General features: G+C 39.3%; 1 protein-coding gene across 1 annotated transcript in view; it reads left to right on the top strand.

The window, feature by feature from the left end:
• The first annotated feature begins 6,276 nt into the window (after nt 1–6,276).
• LOC128291593 (secreted RxLR effector protein 161-like) overlaps nt 6,277–20,247 on the top strand; it is a 41,237-nt gene continuing 27,266 nt past the window's right edge. Inside the window, exon 1 of the mRNA XM_053026773.1 lies at nt 6,277–6,806. Within this exon, the coding sequence (XP_052882733.1) occupies nt 6,277–6,806 (530 nt within the window). The remainder of the gene's footprint in view (nt 6,807–20,247) is intronic.

Consider the following 20,247-nt stretch of genomic DNA (forward strand, 5'->3'; position numbering starts at 1 on the left):
TCAAAACACCTTGAGACATAGCCGGTTATGGTAACCCGCACAAATGCCTTGGGACTTAACCCGGATATCACAACTCGCACAATTGCCTTGGGCTTAGCCGGTATCATAGCTCGCACATTGCCTTGGGCTTAGCCGGATATCATAGCTCGCACAATTGCCTTGGGCTTAGCCGGATATCACTCGAACATTCATACACATCTTTGTTTCATTTTCACAACAAAACTTTTATGCACAATTCACTTAACAAAAATATCATTTCGGCTCAATGGCCATATACAAGGGCAGAATTTCGATTGCTTATTACTTCATTCAATCAAATCAAAATCTAAGTTTCGATACTCGAAAACTTACCTCGGATGTTGTCGAACGATTCCGATGGCTATTCGACTACTTTTTCCTTCCCTTTATCGGATTTAGCTCCTTTTGCTCTTGAGCTTAATGAATACAAGTAGAAGTATTCAATATTTCTATCAATAATGTTTACTAGTAAATCACATTCGCATCTCATATCATCTCACTTTATTATAATTTATCATTCAACCTTTGAACCAAAACGCCATTATATGGCCACATATACATACATCCATATATTTAAGCTCAAGAATTTTAACATAACATCAAGTGCTCAAATTACTCATGTGGCCGATTACACATGGTCATAAATACACAAAATCAAAAATAATTTCAAGGTTTTTCACACTATACATGTACTAGGCGAATGTACATGCAAATTTCACAACATTCTTCAACAAATTTCTTCTTTAAACAAACATATTTATCACTTTCTTCATAATCAAAATATCATGTGCAAACATATATACACATATAGGTGCATGGCCGAATCTCAAGGTGTTCATAACCCTCTAAAACACAAATTTTTACCAATCAAGTCACAAGCATAAATCATGCTCATGAATGCATCATGGCCGAATACATCACAACCATACCCCATTGAACTTTGGTCATGGTTAAACAAAGAGCTCAATGTCTTACTCAAGATTGCTACAAAGAAATTTCAAGAGTAGTCAATCCATCATTGCATGCATCATTAGCAAGCTTCACATTTAGCATGCAATGGCTTTAACACAATATCAACCTTGGCCAAATACCATTTTTCATGGCATAACAAGGATTTGAACCATGGCTAACATGCACATCAAGTTAGCAAGAAAAACAAGCATGAATCTCATGACACAACCTCATACATACCTTAATCTTGATGCAAGTTTAGCCAAATCTCCTTCTAGATCTCTTCTAAACAAAGAAAATGAAGCAAAAATCTCTTCTTCCTCTTAGGAATTTCGCCAAAGGAAGGAGGGAAAAGATGAACAATTTTTTGTTTTTTCTTTCTTAGTCTTTGCTCAAAGAAAGGATGAATGACAACTTTTTTTCTTTCTTTCTCTCTAGCTACGGCACCATGGGGGCATCCATGCTCATTTTTTTTCATTTCTTAATTCTTTCTACATAATGCACTAACTAAACATGTTGGAAACATGTCCCTTGCCCATAATCTAGACATGGCGGCCACTCATTCAAAATAAATGGAGTATTTGACATGCAACTCCATTTATTTTGCTTCATTCCTTTATTAACCTCTTGAAATTAGCTACATATTTTAAATCCTTTCACATGAGTCCTTTTCTTTCAATTCACAATCAAATTAACTAAATCAAAGAATTCAAAATTCACACATGAGCACACACATATTATAGGCATCAAAATAAATTTTAAATTATTTTTATGCCTCGGTTTTAATGGTACCGAAACCACATTCCGACTAGGGTCAATTTTGGGCTGTCACAACTCTCCCCACTTAAGAAATTTTCGTCCCCGAAAATCTTACCGTAAATAGGGTTGGGTATCGCTCTTTCATAGAGTTCTCGGTTTCCCAAGTAGCTTCTTCTATCCCGTGTTTGAGCCATAACACTTTCACTAGCGGAACCCGCTTGTTTCGCAACTCTTTCACTTCACGTGCCAGGATACGAATCGGTTCTTCCTCATAACTCATATTGGCTTGAATTTCAACCTCTGATGGACTAATCACGTGCGATGGATCAGATCTATAGCGTCGAAGCATCGAAACATGAAAGACATCATGAATCTTTTCGAGTCCAGGGGGCAAAATCAGACGATATGCCACTGGACCGACTCGCTCGGATATCTCATATGGCCCGATGAACCTCGGGCTCAACTTGCCCTTACGGTCGAATCTGAGTATCTTTTTCCAAGGTGAAACCTTGAGAAACACTTTATCTCCCACCTGATGCTCGATGACTTTACGCTTCAGATCCGCGTACGACTTCTGACGATCGGAGGCTATTTTGAGACTTTCACGGATTACTTTCACTTCTCATTCAGCATCTCTAATCAAATCCACCGAAAATTTTGCTTTTACCGAGCTCGGTCCAAAACAATGGTGTACGGCATTTACGGCCGTACAAAGCCTCGTAGGGTGCCATCTTAATACTTGATTGAAAGTGTTGTTGTAAGCGAATTCAATCAACGGCAAATACCGCTCCCATGAACCATCGAACTCGAGGATGCAACATCTCAACGTATCCTCAAGTATCTGAATTATCCGCTCGGATTGACCATCGGTTTGGGGGTGAAAGGCGGTGCTGAAATGCAACTTGGTACCCAAAGCTTCTTGCAACTTTTTCAAAAATCGCGAGGTAAATCTCGGATCTCTATCCGACACGATGGAAATAGGCACCCCGTGCAATCTCACAATCTGAAAAACATACAATTCGGCTAGTTTGTCCATTGAAAAATCCGTACGTACGGGGACAAAGTGAGCCGACTTAGTCAATCTATCTACCACGACCCAAACCGCATCCTTCTTACTCGCTGACAATGGCAGTCCGGATACAAAGTCCATGGTGACTCGATCCCATTTCCACTCGGGTATCGTGATCGGCTGAAGTAATCTGAAGGCACTTGATGTTCGCTTTCACTTGTTGACATATTAAACATCTCGAAACAAAGTCGGAGATGTCTCGTTTCATACCATGCCACCAAAACCGACGTTTCAAATCGTTGTACATCTTCGTACTCCCCGGGTGGATTGCCATTCGGCTACAATGGGCTTCGTTCAGAATTATCGAAATAAGTTCCGAATTCTTTGGAACACACAGACGACTTTTGAACCTCAAACAATCGTCATCATCGATTTGAAATTCCGAGTCCTTGTTCGGAACACACTCAGCCCGTTTTGCAACCAACTCATCGTCGACTTTCTGAGCTTCACGAATTTGACGTATCAATAGTGGTTTGGCTTTCAATTCAGCTACTAACACATTGTCGGGTAGAACAGACAAGTTTGCATTCATCACTCGTAAAGCGAATAATGATTTACGACTTAAGGCATCCGCAACCACATTCAATTTTGGGCTGTCACAAATATTATCACTGATTAATGTCCGTAGGCTTCGTGCTCGTACTATATCCGAGCTCTAAAGACCCGATGACTACATGTGGAGATTTTGTCCAGGTAAGCCCCGAACTAAAGGTTTTGCTGAAGATTCAAGTAAAGCGTAAGATTATACGACTTCACATTAACAATTGGTAATAAATACGTTCAATGCATTAAGTTGGTCAGGTATGTATTTTGAGATTATATTTAAGTTTGATTTAGACTAAATCACAAGGTCGTTATGTGATGCACATGTGAGTAAAGCAATAAGACTGTTCTATGATTATTGTGCATTTGGTCAATGTGGAAAGTCAGGTACAAATATGTAATGTACCTATGATCATAAGAGGTCACTATCAAGTGAGAATTTATCTGCCTATTATATATGATGAGATGTGCATATTCGGTAAAGGGATGGTATGCCCGAAGGAAGAGTAAAATAAAAATACGAACAACTATGTTATAATTTGATTGTTATCTGTTGACACTGCTTAAAACTTACTAAGCATTAAATGCTTACTCCGTTTCTTTGATTCTCTGTTTTATAGATTTTGGTTCGTCAGCTATCGGACTCGGGATTTTTGAAGTCGAAGTCACCCACACTATCAAAGCTCCTTTTGGTATATTTTTGGTTGAACTTTGAAATGGCATGTATAGGACTACCCTTTTGTTGTAGGTCATGTACCTTTCGGTTTTGTGTAAATTTGGATAGCCATGCGAAAATGGCTTAAGTATACTTTGATCATAGCATTATAATCGTTTTGTATGTTGTCCGTCGAGAGGTATGGAAATGTCGGTAACGGTTAGTCATGGGAATGGTTATTCATGATCACTTTTGGTATATGTATGACAAACTCTAGTTGATCCATGGACGATCATGAAATAGGTAAAGTTTACCTTAAAAATAGATGCTGGCAGCAGCAGTGATGTGGATGTGAAAAATCTCTAAAAATAGTAGGAATGGAATTAAATAGCGAATAAATTATGCAATCGAACCTTGATGAATCTATTTTTATAGGAAAGTAACGAGAAGCTCATATGAACAGTATATTATGAGATGTTGAAGTATTCGTGAGACAGGACCAGAACGGTTTCTGGATTCCCTGATCTGATTTTGGAAATTCATTATAAATTAACCAGAGACATTTAGAAGCCATGCCATATATGTATAGATTCCTTTTTGAGTCTAGTTTCTATAGAAACAAACGGCATCAGTATTGAAGCCCTGTACAGGGAGATATCCGAATCATAATGCACGAAGGTCAGTGTAGTCGTACCCTGTAACAGGGGAGACTTTAACTAATAAACTGTACTAATTGGCCTGACCAAAAATTCTAGAAAAAAATCTGTAGATGGACATATGAGTCTAGTTTCAGGGAAAAATTACGAAACTAATTTTCAAGTGTTGGAACTCAAGATATGATTTTTAAGTAACAGTGACGCAGTTAGCCAACTGCCTGGAAATCTTTAAAATGGACTGTGAAAGCGAGTGATTTAAGTCTGCAAACCCCTCGTGTCCGACTCCGGCTACGGTCTCGGGTACGGGGTGTTACAGTCCCAGTATGTCTTTTATGAAAATTTGGGGTTGCGAAGCTTATGTGAAACGTCAGACGTCTACTAAGCTTGAACTCAAATCTGAAAGGTGTATCTTTGTGGGGTATCCGAAAGAAACCAAAGGATATTATTTCTTTAATCCCACTAAGAACAGAGTGTTTGTTGCTCGGACTAGTGTCTTCCTAGAGAGAGAATTTTTTTCTAGAAAAGGAAGTGGGAGAAAGATTGAACTTGAAGAAATTCGAGAATCACAAGATACCACTAAACCAGAGATAGAACAATAGCAAATTCCACAAGAAATTGAGGAACAAGTAACTGCTGTAGAAACACAACCACCGCGTAGATCTTTAAGAGAATGCCATACACCTGAGAGATATGGATTTCTCATTACAACGCATGGTGACATTCTTCTTATAGATCAAAATGACCCTAGGACTTATCAAGAAGCGGTGGCAAGCCCAGACTCTGAGAAATGGCTTGAGGCCATGAGATCTGAGATGGATTCCATGTATGAAAACTAAGTTTGGACTTTGGTTGACCCACCCGAAGGGGTTAAACTTATAGGGTGCAAGTGGGTTTTCAAAAAGAAAACTGACATGGATGGTAATGTACAAACATACAAGGGGCGATTAGTCGCTAAAGGTTTTTGCCAAATTCATGGTGTTGACTATGATGAAACCTTTTCTCCTGTAGCTATGTTTAAATCCATCAGGATCTTGCTCGCCATAGCTGCATTTCATGATTATGAAATCTGGCAGATGGATGTCAAAACAGCTTTCCTTAATGGGAAACTTGAAGAGGATGTGTATATGACACAACTTGAAGGTTTTATCGATCCAAAGGATGCTGGAAAGATATGTAAGTTACAAAGATCCATTTATGGATTAGAGCAAGCTTCTCGAAGTTGGAATCTTCGTTTTAACGATGCAATCAAAGAGTTTAGTTTTATCAAAAATGAAGATGAGCCATGTGTTTACAAGAGAGTTAGTGGGAACACAATCACATTCTTGGTACTGTATATGGATGACATACTTATCATGGGCACTGACATACCTACCTTACAGTCTATTAAGACTTGGTTAGGAAGTTGTTTTTCTATGAAGGACTTGGGCGAAGCCACTTACATCTTAGGAGTCAAGATCTATAGAGATAGATCAAGAGGACTACTAGGTCTAAGTCAAGGTACATATATAGATAAAGTATTGATAAGGTTCAATATGGAAGAATCTAAGAGAGGATTCCTACCTATGAGACATGGTATTTCACTCTCGAAGGAAATGTGTCCTACAACTCCACAAGAGAGAGAACGTATGAGTAAAATTCCATATGCTTCTGCTATTGGATCTATCATGTATGCCATGTTATGTACCCGTCCAGATGTCTCATATGCCTTAAGTATGACGAGTAGGTACCAAGTAGATCCCGGTGAAGGTCACTGGACCACAGTCAAGAATATCCTTAAGTACTTAAGAAGAACTAAGGATACGTTCCTAATATATGGAGCTGAGGAAGAGTTAAGTGTAAAAGGTTACACTGATGCCAGCTTCCAAACCGAAAAGGATGATTCTCGATCACAATCAAGTTTTGTGTTTTGCCTTAATGGTGGTGCTATGAGCTGGAAGAGTTCAAAGCAAAGTACAGTAGCCGATTCTACAACAGAGGCTGAGTATATTGCAGCTAGTGAGGCAGCAAAAGAAGCGGTTTGGATCAAGAAGTTCATTACTGAACTAGGGGTTGTGCCTAGTATATCAGATGCTATAGAACTCCGATGTGATAACAATGGAGCCATTGCACAAGCAAAAAAACCCAGATCTCACCAACGATCCAAACATATACTTAGGTACTACCATCTTTGTAACACCCCGTACCCGAGACCGTCGCCGGAGTCGGACACGAGGGGTTAACGGGCTTAATCCACTTACTTGCACAGTTCATTTTAAAAATTTCCAGACAGCCGACTAACTGTGTCACTGTCACCTTAAAAATCATATCTTGAGTTCCACAACTTGAAAATTAGTTTCGTGATTTTTCCCTGAAACTAGACTCATATATGCATCTACAAATTTTTTTCCTAGAATTTTTGGTTGGGCCAATTAGTACAGTTTATTAGTTAAAGTCTCCCCTGTTACAGGGTGCCACTACACTGGCCTTCCTGCATTACAGTTTGGATATCTCCCTGTACAGGGCTTCAATACTGATGCCGTTTATTTCTACGGAAACTAGACTCGAAAAGGAATCTGTAAATATATGGCATAACTTCTAATTATCTCTGGTCAATTTATAATGAATTTCCAAAGTCGGAACAGGGACTCCAGAAACTGTTCTGGCCCTGTCTCACGAAAACTTAAATATCTCTTAACATACTATTCATATGATCGTTTCGTTACTCTCCTATGAAAAATAGACTCGTCAAGGTTCAATTACATAATTTATTCACTATTTAATTCCATTCCTAAAATTTTTAGTGATTTTTCACATCCACGTCACTGCAGCTATCAGCATCTGTCTTTAAGGTAGGCTTTACCTATTTCATAGTTTCCATGATTCAACTAGCCCTTAAACATAAATAGCACAAAATATGATCATGATTAACCATCCCAATGGCTAATCGTTTCCAAACATTTCCATACCTCTTAATGAACAACATACAATGATTATAATACCATGCCCAAAGTATACTTAAGCCATTTTCGCATGGCTATCCAAATTTACACAAAACCGAAAGGTACATGACCTACAACAAAAGGGTAGTGCTATACATGCCATTTCAAAGTTCAACCAAAATAGTATACCAAGGAGGAGCTTTGATAGTGTGGGCGACTTCGACTTCAAAATCCCGAGCCCGATAGCTGAAGAACAAAAATCTATAAAATAGAAAATCAAAGAAAACGGAGTAAGCATTTAATGCTTAGTAAGTTTGAGCCATGAATTTAAACACAACCAAATTATAGCATTCATGTAGCTAAACAGATAATTTCATATGCACAAATTCTCAATATCATACTTACTTCACATTACCAACCCTTATATTCATACACAAAGATCAACTTAGCCAAAGGCCGGTAGCTCATTTATCAACTGAGCGAATACTTATTTGTAAGGGCTCAACTAATTCAAAGCACATACGAAACATACCTCATTGTTGGGATTTCACAAGCGTATTAACTGAAATTTTTACAGCAAGTTCATTCATTCCCGAATCACGTACCTTCGGAGTTTAACCGGATATAGCTACTCGTTCAAATGCCTTCGGGACATAGCCCGGTTATAGTAACTCGCACAGATGCCTTCGGGACTTAACCCGGATTTAGTAACTCGCACAAATGCCTTGGATCTTAGTCGGATTTAGTAACTTCGCACGAATGCCTTCGGATCTTAGTCCGGATATAGTCACTTAGCACAAAGCCTTCGGACTTAGCCGGACATCATTCGAATAACCATGTACATTTATCAATAAATCATGACACATTCGTATTTCATTTTCATTAGCAAAACTCAAACACAGGGCACTTTTCACACTTGCAATTTGGCTCAATAGCCACACATAAAGAGCATGATTTTGATTTGCTTAAAACATGATCTAATCAAATCATAATCTAAGTTCCATTACTCGAAAACTTACCTCGGATGTTGTCGAACGATTTCGATGGCTATTCGACCACTTTTTCCTTCCCTTTATCGGATTTAGTTCCCCTTTGCTCTTGAGCTTAAATTGACAAACAAATTGATTTAATCATTTGAGTATCAAAAAGAGGAACTCAAGGTATTTAGCCCATATATATTCATTAGACATTAAAGTCACATATGTACGAAGTCATGAATCTAACTCAACACAATAGTCCACACTCTCTTTTAGCCGATTATCTAAGCCAAGAATAGGCATCAATATGCTTGCCTCTAACCGAATGCATGCACACCAATCCACCTCATGTGGCCGAATATGCATGTCCACATTGAGGCCAATTATATACTTAATATCACACATAAATGGCATACATTTTACTAACTAACGCATTACATATTGTAACTCAATACGCATCAATCATTTACTTCATAACCGAAACATCATCATATGTAAATATATACCTTGAGATAGTATTTATGTCATACCATCATGTGCAAACATATATATATATATATGTGCAAGAGCCGAATCACAAGTTGATTATAACCAAATATAAACATATATTCAAAACACAAATCTTACCTATCATGCAATAAGCATAAATCATGCTTATGGATATACCATGGCTGATACTTCCAACAACACCAAATAAAAATATACTTCATGGATCTAAGGTAGACCCAAGAAAGGAACTCATAATCATCAAGATTTAGCATGAAACACAACCATCACCCTTATTAATCTCCATAGCCGAAAACCTTACTTATTCCAAAATCACAATTTCAACATGGGTTACCAACAATAACTTGATATCTCACTCAAAATCAACTAGGATTTCAAGAACTAGTATCAACTTCCTTACCTTAATAGCGACCTAAGATGATCGATTGCTTCACTCCTTTCTTCCCCCTCTCAAATCGGCCAAGAAGAACCAAAGAACACAACTTGTTTTCTTTCTTCCTTAGAATTTTCAGCCAAAAGAAGTGAAAAATGATGGACACTTTTTTTTCTTCTTTCCTCAACTCACTAAGCAATGGGGGGAAACACTCACACCATTCTTTTTTTTTTCCCATTTCTTTATTACCCATACTCCTTATTTTATTTTTCCTAACATACACCATTGTCACAACATGTTTTATGACATGTTTTGCCAATCACCCTTTGTCATGGCCGGCCACTAGCAATTAAAAAGGGGGAAATTGACATGCAAGTCCACCCCTTTGATTACATGCACTAATAGATCCTTATAGATTTACCTATCACATCTCAAAAGTGTCACACATAAGTCCTATCGACTAATTTCACATGCAATTTACTAAATCGAAGCTTAAAACCTTCACACATTCATAATCACATATTTTAGACAATAGATATCATATTCAAATAATTTGGTGACTCGGTCTAGCGGTCCCAAAACCGCTTTCTGACTAGGGTCACTTTAGGGCTGTCACAACTCTCCCCCACTTAAGAAATTTTCGTCCCCGAAAATCTTACCGGTAAATAGGTTTGGGTATCGCTCTTTCATAGAGTTCTCGGGTTCCCAAGTAGCTTCTTCCATCCCGTGTTTGAGCCATAACACTTTTACTAACGGAACCCTTTTGTTTCGCAACTGCTTCACATCACGAGCTAGGATACGAATCGGTTCTTCTTCATAACTCATATCAGCTTGAATTTCGACCTCGGAGGGGTTTATTACGTGTGAAGGATGGGATCTGTAACGTCGAAGCATCGAAACATGAAAAATGTTGTGGATCCTTTCGAGTTCAGGGGGTAAAAGCAACCTATATTTAACTAGGCCAACTCGTTCGGAGATCTCATACAGCCCAACGAATCTCGGACTCAATTTGCCCTTACGACCAAATCTGAGTATCTTTTTCCAAGGCGACACCTTAAGAAACACTTTGTCTCCCACCTGATACTCAATATCTCTTCGTTTTAAATCCGCGTAGGACTTCGACGATCCGATGTCGCTTCGGACTTTCACAAATTATTCTTACTTTCGCTTCAAAGATCTTTAATCAAATCCGCTCCGAAAATTTTACTTTCACCGAGCTCGGTCCAAAACAATGGCGTACGGCATTTTCGATCGTACAAAGCCTCGTAAGGTGCCATCTTAATACTTGATTGAAAACTATTGTTGGAAGCGAATTCAATCAAAGGTAAATACCGTTCCCATGAACCACTAAACTCGAGGATGCAACATCTCAACATATCCTCAAGTATCTGAATTATCCGCTCGGATTGACCATCTGTTTGTGGATGAAAAGCGGTGCTAAAATGCAGCTTGGTACCCAAAGCTTCTTGCAATTTCTTCCAAAATCGTGAGGTGAATCTCGGATCTCTATCCGACACGATAGAAATAGGTACCCCGTGTAATCTCAATCGAGAAACATACAATTCAGCTAATTTATCCATTGAAAATCCGTGCGTCACGGGATAAAGTGAGCCGACTTAGTCAATCTATCAAAAACGACCCAAATCGCATCTTTCTTACTTGCCGACACTGGCAGCCCAGATACAAAATCCATCGTTACTCGATCCTATTTCCATTCAGGTATTATGATCGGTTGGAGCAAACTCGTAGGCACTTAATGTTCTGCCTTCACTTGCTGACATATTAAACACTTCGAAACAAAATCGGAAATGTCTCGTTTCATACCATGCCACCAAAACTGACGTCTTAGGTCGTGGTACATTTTTGTACTCCCCGGGTGAATTGACATTCGGCTACAATGAGCTTCGTTCAAAATCATCGAAATGAGTTCTGAATTTCTTGGAACACACAACCGATTTCTGTACCTCAAACAATCGTCATCATCAATTTGAAACTCCGATTCCACATTCGGAACACATTCAGCCCGTCTTGTAACCAACTCATCGTCGACTTTCTGAGCTTCACAAATTTGATGAATCTATAATGGTTTGGCCTTTAATTCGGCTACTAACACATTGTCGGGTAGAACAGACAAGTGTACATTCATTGCTCGTAAAGCAAGCAAAGTGATTTCCGCTTAAGGCGTCCGCAACCACATTAGCCTTTCCGGGTGATAATCAATGACCAGCTCATAATCTTTCAACAACTCAAGCCAACGCCTTTGTCGCAGATTCAAGTCTCTTTGAGTCATCAAATATTTGAGACTTTTGTGATCCGAAAATACATGGCACTTCTCACCAAATAAGTAATGTCGCCATATTTTCAAAGCGAATACGATGGCGACTAATTCGAGATCATGGGTCGGATAATTTTTCTCATGTGGCTTTAATTGTCTCGACGATAGGCCACAACTCGACCTTCTTGCATCAATACACAACCTAACCCAAGTAGGGAGGCGTCACTATAGATGACAAACTCTTTGCCCGATTCGGGCTGCACTAAAATTGAGCTTCCACAAATAAGTTTTCATTGATCAAAACTTTTCGACATTTTTCCGTCCATTCAAACTTAACATCTTTTGAAGTAGCTTCATGGGTGTGGCTATCATCGAGAAACCTTTACAAACCATCGGTAGTAAAAGCAAGTCCCAAAAGCTCGAACCTCGTTAATATTTCTCGGAGGCTTCCAGCTAAGTATGGCTAAAATTTTGCTCGGGTCAACTCGAATAGCCGATGCGGATACCACGTGACCCAAGAAGCTAACCTTTCTTAACCAGAACTCACCCTCATGAACTTAGCATATAACCGCTTATCCGTAAAATTTGCAACACTAATCTCAAGTGCTCAAGATGTTCGGTCTCGTCTCTTGAATAGACCAAGATGTCGTCAATGAACACAACTACGAACGGTCCAAACATCATCAAGATCCGATTCATCAAATCCATAAATCTCGTAGGGCATTAGTGAGCCCAAACGGCATCACTAAGAACTCGAGTGGTCGTATCTCGCTTAAAGCGGTTTGGGTATATCCGAATCTCGAATTCGCAACTGGTAATACCCCGATCTCAAATCTATCTTTGAAAACACTGAGGCTCCCTTTAGTTGATCAAACAAGTCATCAATACGCGGTAACAGATATTTATTCTTTATCGTCACTTTATTCAGCTGACGATAGTCAATGCACAACCTCATGGTTCCGTCCTTCTTTTTCACAAACAATACTGGTGCACCCCAAGGTGAGAAACTTGGTCGAGCGAAACCTCTATCTGTCAATTCTTGCAACTGAGCTTTCAATTCTTTTAACTCGGTTGGTGCCATACAATACGGAGCTATCGAAATTGGCGTAGTCCCAGGTACAAGCTCAATACCAAACTCTACTTCCCGAACAGGTGGTAAACCCGGTAATTCTTCGGAAAAACATCCGGTATTCACAAACCACCGCACAGATTCGGTTTCTTTTCCAATTCCTTGTCATCAAGTATACGCAAGGTATGCTTCGCACCCTTTATTACATATTTCGGGCCAACATTGCGATATTACAGTGGCAACCCCTTTAAGTCTGTAGACTCAACTCGGATTATCTCGTTATTTGCGCACTCAAATCAATAGTCTTGCTTTTGCAATTCACAACCGCATCATGCACGGTCAACCAATCCAAACCAAGAATAACATCAAATTCATCGAACGGAAAAAGCATCAAGTCCGCGGAAAATAGGAACCTCGAATTACTAGGGGTATTTCTTACACACTTTGTCAACAAGCACGAACGACCCAAGGGATTTGACACCGAATTACGAACTCAAGAGACTCAATAGGTAGAGTCTTCTTTGGATGCTAAGGTTTCGCATATATAAGAATGAGTAGAACCAGGTCAATCAAAGCAATCACATTAGTATCAAAGAGAGTGAAAGTACGGTAATAACATCCGGCGAGGAAGCATCCTCGCGCGCCAGATGGCATAAGCCTGGCAGAGCACGAGCCTCGGATCTGGTGGTAGCATCTCTATATCCTCTCTGACCGCCGCTAGCATTACCCGTATTCCTAGATGGTCTACCCCGAGCAATGGTAGCACCCGGTTTCCCACTCGATTTACATTATGTTCGGACAATCTCGGGCAATCTTTGATAAAGTGGTGGTGACCCGCACTTGTAACAGAGCGGTCATGGAACCTACAGCCTCGCGAATGCCATTTACCACACATCGGCATTCCGCTCTGTCTCGACGGTCATTTCCAACACTGGCGATCGAAGTGACTCGTGTGCTCACAGGGGGTCGATCGCGATCTCGTCTAGAAAAGCCCGAAGTGTCCCTAGATCGGCCCAAGCCATCTCTAAATTTCTTCGATGATTGTGGGAAGGGCTTCCCCGAAGACCTCTTACGAAACTCCCTTACTCCCACCTCAGCTTTTCTTTTCTCCATACTGAGCTCCTCGGCCTTGCAAGCTCGCTCAACAAGTACCACAAATTCTCGGATTTCCAAGATGCCAACATACAGCTTTATATCATCATTTAGTCCATCCTCAAAAGGTTTACACATTACGGCTTCTGAGGAAATGCATTCTCGTGCGTACCGGCTAAGCCTCACAAATTTTCGTTCATAGTCGGTAACCGACATGGAACCTTGTTTAAGTTCAAGAAATTCCTTCCGTTTTTGATCCATAAATCTCTGACTGATATACTTTCTCCGAAACTCGGTTTGGAAAAACTCCCAAGTTACTTGCTCTCTAGGCACAACAGAAGTCAACGTATTCCACCAATAGTAGGCAGAATCACGTAGCAAGGAGATAGTACACTTTAGGCACTCATCGGGTGTGCAAGATAGCTCATCGAGTACCCGGATAGTGTTGTCCAACCAAAATTCAGCTTTTTCGGCATTATCGCCGTCTCGTAGCTTTAAATTCAAGAGCCCGTGTTTTCGGATTTCATCAAGCTGGGGCTTATTTGACCTTATTTGGTCAGCTACTGGAGGTATCGTAGGTGCGGGGGTGGTATTTGTCGGGAATGGAGGTTGTGGAACAATCGTATTAGTTCGAATGTATTGGTTGAACCAATCATTCATCACGCTATAGAAAGCTTGTCTAGCTTCATCATTCGGATTACTAGCATTAGGTTGAGAGTCCGCCGGCGCTGTCCCTTGTGCGGGAGCAGGCGCTACACTCTCAAGATCATCAGCAACCACTCGGTCGGGATCGGGATCCATTACTATAAATAAACACATTCGCAAATGTCAGAAATCACCACACTATCAAATAATCACATAAAATGGCATGTATAGCTAATCCCAAATGCATTACGGTAGTCCTAGAATCGACTAAACCGTAGCTCTGATACCAATAAAACTGTAACACCCCGTACCCGAGACCGTCGCCGAAGTCGGACACGAAGGGTTAACGGGCTTAATCCACTTACTTGCACAGTTCATTTTAAAAATTTCCAGACAGCCGGCTAACTGTGTCACTGTCACCTAAAAAATCATATCTTGAGTTCCACAACTCGAAAATCAGTTTCATGATTTTTCCCTGAAACTAGACTCATATATGCATCTACAAATTTTTTTTCTAGAATTTTTGGTCGGGGCCAATTAGTACAGTTTATTAGTTAAAGTCTCCCCTGTTACAGGGTGCGACTACACTGACCTTCCTGCATTACGGTTTGGATATCTCCCTGTACAGGGCTTCAATACTGATGCCGTCTGTACATATATGGGATGACTTCTAATTATCTCTGGTCAATTAATAATGAATTTCCAAAGTCGGAACAGGGACTCCAGAAACTGTTCTGGCCCTGTCTCACGAAAACTTAAATATCTCTTAACATACTGTTCATATGATGTGTCGTTACTCTCCTATGAAAATAGACTCGTCAAGGTTAGTTTACATAATTTATTCACTATTTAATTCCATTCCTACTATTTTTAGTGATTTTTCACATCCACATCACTGCAGCTGTCAGCATCTGTCTTTAAGGTAGGCTTTACCTATTTCATAGTTTCCATGATTCAACTAGCCCTTAAACATAAATTGTGACAGCCCAAAATTGACCCTAGTTGGAATGTGGTTTAGGGACCACAAAACCGAGGCATAAAAATAATTAAAAATTTATTTTGATGCCTATAATATGTGTGTGCTCATGTATGACATTTTATGATGATTGATTTAGTGTTATAAGGGTGAATTCCACAAGAAAGGACTTAGTAGTGAACTTTGAAAGTATGATAGGGAAATGTGTGATGATTAATTAAAGCATGCATGCAAAATAATGGACTTGCATGTCAAATTCCCCTTTTATAGGTGGTGGCGGCCATGACAAGGAGGATGGGCTAAACATGTCATGAAACATGTTTTGTTGGTGCATTAGGGTGAAATAATAAACAAAGGTGTATGGGTGATAAAAAATGAAAAAAAAATGTGTGTGAGTGTGGTAATCCCCCTTGCCGTGAGTTGAGAAAGAAGGAAGAAAAAAATTGGTTGTGTTCATCCTTTCTCATCCTTTTGGCCGAAAATCATAAGGAGGAAGAAAGAGGATTTTTGCTTCATGCTTGGTTTAGAAGAGATCTAGAAGGTGATTTGGCTAAATTGGCATCAAGATTAAGGTATGTATGAGGTTGTGTTAGGAGTTTCATGCATGTTTTGGTTGCTAACTTGATGTGCATGTTAGCCATGGCTCAAATCTTTGTTATGCCATGGAAATGGTATTTGGCCAAAGTTGTTATGGTGATAAAGCCATTGCATGCTAAGTGTGAAGCTTGATGATGATGCATGCAATGATGGATTGTCTACTCTTGAGATTTCTTTGTAGCCATCTTGAGTAAGACTTTGAGTTTTCTTTTGTTTAACCATGATTGAAGTTGAAAAAGGGCATGATTGTCATATTCGCCATGATGCATTCATGAGCATGGTTCATGCTTCTTGCATGTTAGTTAAAATGTGTGTTTTGGATGGCTATGGACACCTTGAAATTCGCCATGCTCATATATGTATATATATGTTTGCACATGATGTTTTGGTTATGTAGTAAGTGATGAATATGTTTGTTTAAAGAAGAAGATGTTGAAGAATGATTGTGAAATTGCAAGCACATTCGCCTAGCACACATATGAGTGCTTGATGCTATATTATAAGTTTTGAGCTACAATATGCAAAGCATTAACTAGTAAAATGCATGCTGTTTTTGTGTGGTATTAAGTGCATAATTGGCCTCAACATGGACAAGTATATTCGGCCTTAGGTAGCCTATTGATGGCCTTAGCTTTTCCTTGATGCTCGAATGAATTGTATTGAATTGCTTGATGTAGTATAAAATGTGCATGACCATTGTGTATTCAAGCTAAAGGGTGGCCATATGACCATTTAAACTCCTTGTCATATTCGCCATAAGCTAGCACAATGAGGTTTTAATAAATTGAATTTGTTGAATTAGCTCAAGAGCTTAGAGGGCCACAATTGGACAAGGGGAAGGAAAAAGTAATCGAATAGCCGTAAAAGCCGTTCGACAACATCCGAGGTAAGTCCTCAAGAAGTGACCTTACTTGAATTATGTGGAATGAAATATGGATGTATTGATTATTGATTTATGTGTGTATGAGTATTCGAATGATACCGGGCTAAGTCCCAAGGCGATTATACTAGTGATTATAATTGTGTTTGAGCCTTAGTAACGAAAATAAATATGTATGTCCAATGATTATTGATGTATGTGTGCATGAGAAATTGAATGATATCCGGGCTAAGCCCCAAGACAATTATGCTGGAAATTATAACCGGGTTAAGACCCAAGGCAATTGTGCTAGTGGCTACATCCGGCTAAGACCAAGGCATTCGTGCGAAGTCATTCTATCCGGCTAAGACCAAGGCATTTGTGCAAATCGTGATATCCGAAAGTTAAGTCCCGTGAGGCCTTGGTGCGGGTTACCATAACCGGGCTATGTCCCAAGGCGATTGAACGAGTAGCGATATCCGGTTAAACTCAAGGTATGTGATTTGAAAATTATAAGCTTGCTGGAAAATTTTAGCTAATGCACTTGTGAAATTTCCCAATGACAAGGTAAGTGTGGTGTGTGCTTTATGCTGCTAGGAGTAAGAGCGTATGAATATCCGCTCCTATGATGGAACGAGTTATCGGCCTTAACGAAGCCGTTATTTGTGTATGAACATAAGAGTTGGGATGGTGAAGTAAGTATGATTATGTGAATGTGTATTAATGAAATGATGCATTTGGCTATGTGAATGTATTGCTTTAATTAAAGCTGATTTTATTGCTTGAGACTTACTAAGCATAAATATGCTTACCCTGCTGCTTTGGCTCTCGGTTTTATAGATTTTGCTCGATAGCAATCGGATTCGGGATCATTAAAGTCGAAGTCATCTACACTATCAAAGCCTCCATCTTGGTATAATTTTTGGTTGAAATTTGAAATGGCATGTATAGGACTACCCCTTTGTTGGTTTAAATATGCTGTGATGTATAAGTGTACGGCCATGCGAAAATGGCTCGTAAAGGTGAAGTACGAACTTAGACTATTTTCGGTTTGTATATATATATATGGTGTCGTGATGTGATTATGGATTGGAAGTGGAAATGTTGGTCACATGATCAGCCATTGGTATGGTTAAAATGAGCATATGTGAACCTATGTATGGCAAGACTAGTTGGTTCGTGGAGACTACAAAATAGGTAAGACTACCTTAAAAACAGATGCTGCCAGCTGCAGTGACGTGAATGTGAAAAATCACCAAACTTTGTAGGAATGGTATTAAATAGTGAATAAGCTATGTAAATGAACCTTGATGAGTCTACTTTCATATGGAAGAAACGAAACGGTCATAGGAGTTACATGTTAAGAGATATTAAAGCTATTGTTAGACAGGGCGAGAACGGTTTCTGGGTCCCCTGTCGTAACTTCAAAAATTTACTATAAATTATCCAGAAATAATTAGGAGTCATGCCTTATATGTACAGATTCCATTTTGAGTCTAGTTTCATTAGAAACAAACGACACCAGTATTAAAGCCCTGTACAGAGAGATATTCAAGTTGTAACACGCGAAGGTCAGAGTAGTCGATCCCTGTAACATGGGTGACTTTAACTAATAAACTGTACCAATTGGCCCGACCAAAAATTCTAGAAATAAATCCATGGATGGATATATGAGTCTAAATTCAGGGAAAATTTACAAAACCAGTTTCTGAGTTTTGAAACTCGAGATATGATTTTTAAGGCGACGGTGACGCAGTTTTCCAGCCTGACTGGAAATGCCAAATTGGTGGGCAAAAATATGTGGACTCGGCTTGTTAACCCCTCGTGTCCGACACCGGCGATGATCTCGGGTTCGGGGTGTTACATAAATAGCACAAAATATGATCATGATTAACCATCCCAATGGCTAATCGTTTCCAAACATTTCCATACCTCTTAATGAACAACATACAATGATTATAATACCATGCCCAAAGTATACTTAAGCCATTTTCGCATGGCTATCCAAATTTACACAAAACCGAAAGGTACATGACCTACAACAAAAGGGTAGTCCTATACATGCCATTTCAAAGTTCAACCAAAATAGTATACCAAGGAGGAGCTTTGATAGTGTGGGCGACTTCGACTTCAAAATCCCGAGGCCGATAGCTGAAGAACCAAAATCTATAAAACAGAAAATCAAAGAAAACGGAGTAAGCATTTAATGCTTAGTAAGTTTTTAATGCTTAGTAAGTTTGAGCCATGAATTTAAACACAACCAAAGTATAGCATTCATGTAGCTAAACAGATAATTTCATATGCACAAATTCTCAATATCATACTTACTTCACATTACCAACCCTTATATTCATACACAAAGATCAACTTAGCTAAAGGCCGGTAGCTCATTTATCAACCGGCGAATACTTATTTGTAAGGGCTCAACTAATTCAAAGCACATACTGAAACATACCTCATTGTTGGGATTTCACAAGCGTATTAACTGAAATTTTACAGCAAGTTCATTCATTCCCGAATCACGTACCTTCGGAGTTTAACGGATATAGCTACTCGCTCAAATGCCTTGGGACATAGCCCGGTTATAGTAACTCGCACAGATGCCTTCGGACTTAACCCGGATTTAGTAACTCGCACAAATGCCTTCGGATCTTAGTCCGGATTTAGTAACTCGCACGAATGCCTTCGGATCTTAGTCCGGATATAGTCACTTAGCACAAAGCCTTCGGACTTAGCCCGAACATCATTCAATAACCATGCACATTTATCAATAAATCATGACACATTCAGTATTTCATTTTCATTAGCAAAACTCAAACACAGGGCACTTTTCACACTTGCAATTTCGGCTCAATAGCCACACACAAAGAGCATGATTTTGATTTGCTTAAAACATGATCTAATCAAATCATAATCTAAGTTCCATTACTCGAAAACTTACCTCGGATGTCGTCGAACGATTTCGATGGCTATTCGACCACTTTTTCCTTTCCTTTATCTGATTTAGTTCCCATTTGCTCTTGAGCTTAAATTGACAAACAAATTGATTTAATCATTTGAGTATCAAAAAGAGGAACTCAAGGTACTTAGCCCATATATATTCATTAGACATTAAAGTCACATATGTACGAAGTCATGAATCTAACTCAACACAATAGTCCACACTCTCTTTTAGCCGATTATCTAAGCCAAGAATAGGCATCAATATGCTTGCCTCTAACCGAATGCATGCACACCAATCCACCTCATGTGGCCGAATATGCATGTCCACGTTGAGGCCAATTATATACTTAATATCACACATAAAT

Source organism: Gossypium arboreum, chromosome 4 (genome assembly GCF_025698485.1).
Source record: "Gossypium arboreum isolate Shixiya-1 chromosome 4, ASM2569848v2, whole genome shotgun sequence".
In the NCBI taxonomy this organism is placed as follows: Eukaryota; Viridiplantae; Streptophyta; class Magnoliopsida; order Malvales; family Malvaceae; genus Gossypium; species Gossypium arboreum.